This window comes from Nicotiana tabacum, chromosome 2 (genome assembly GCF_000715075.1).
Source record: "Nicotiana tabacum cultivar K326 chromosome 2, ASM71507v2, whole genome shotgun sequence".
In the NCBI taxonomy this organism is placed as follows: domain Eukaryota; kingdom Viridiplantae; phylum Streptophyta; class Magnoliopsida; order Solanales; family Solanaceae; genus Nicotiana; species Nicotiana tabacum.
In genome coordinates, this window is record NC_134081.1 from 62,675,139 (window position 1) to 62,676,064 (window position 926).

Here is a 926-nt window from a genome sequence, read left to right on the forward strand (position 1 = left end):
AGTATTTTTCCCTCGGTTACACTTTGATCTAATATTATTCTCGCTATTAAGAAAGAATCTCATGTTTAGAGCTACCGTTTGTGAATAACTGTTGGAAATTAAACCAAGATTAATTAGTATTCCTACATCGTCTATGATTTGGTATTTACTAGTTTATTTAATTTATGTCTAATTAGGATTCACAACCAATGAAGAAATTTTCATAGAAAGAGATTTCAACGGCCACATTGGAACGACGTCTGGAGGATATGGTGATATGCATGATGGCTTTGGTTTTGGAGATAGATATGGAGGAGGAACGTTTCTGCTGGACTTTGCTAGAGCATTTGCTTTGGTGATAGAAAACTCGAGCTTCCCGAAGAAGAGGGAGCACTTGGTCACCTTCCGGAGTTCGGTGGGCGAGACTCAGATTAATTATTTACTCTGCAGGAAGTTCGATAAAGGTTTTTGCACGGATTGCAAGGTCATCCCGAGTGAGAACCTCTCGACCCTTCATAGGCTCCTGGTCATGGACCTTGAGACTATGGGGGCTAAAGTGCAGGAGTTTGGGTTCAAGTTGGTGATAATGGGTGCTTGGAGGACTAGTGGGGACGCAAGCGCTATGTGGACCACGACTACGCAGTACATTAGGGAAGCCGCGAGAGAGGTATTAGGAGTCTCAAAGGGTTACTCTGGTGGTCACAAGGGAGACTGGTGGTAGAATATAGAGGTGCAAGGAAAAGTAGAAATCAAAAAAGCAGTGTATCTGAAGCTAGTGGAAAGTGTAGACGATGGGAGAAGAGGGCGAATACGGAGCATTATAAGTTGGCTAAGAAAGAGGCAAAGCTAGTAGTTACGGCGGCCAAGACTGCAGATTTTAGTCGTTTGTATGAGGAACTCGAGGGTCGGGTTGGTGATAAGATGTTGTTCGGGTTAGCCAAGGCGCG

At 44.0% G+C, this 926-nt stretch overlaps 1 protein-coding gene across 1 annotated transcript; it reads left to right on the forward strand.

The window, feature by feature from the left end:
- Positions 1-256: 256 nt before the first annotated feature.
- LOC142166843 (uncharacterized) lies at positions 257-700 on the forward strand. The gene has a single exon (XM_075226351.1). The coding sequence runs from the start codon at positions 257-259 to the stop codon at positions 698-700; it is 444 nt and encodes a 147-aa protein (XP_075082452.1).
- The last annotated feature ends 226 nt before the right edge of the window (positions 701-926 follow it).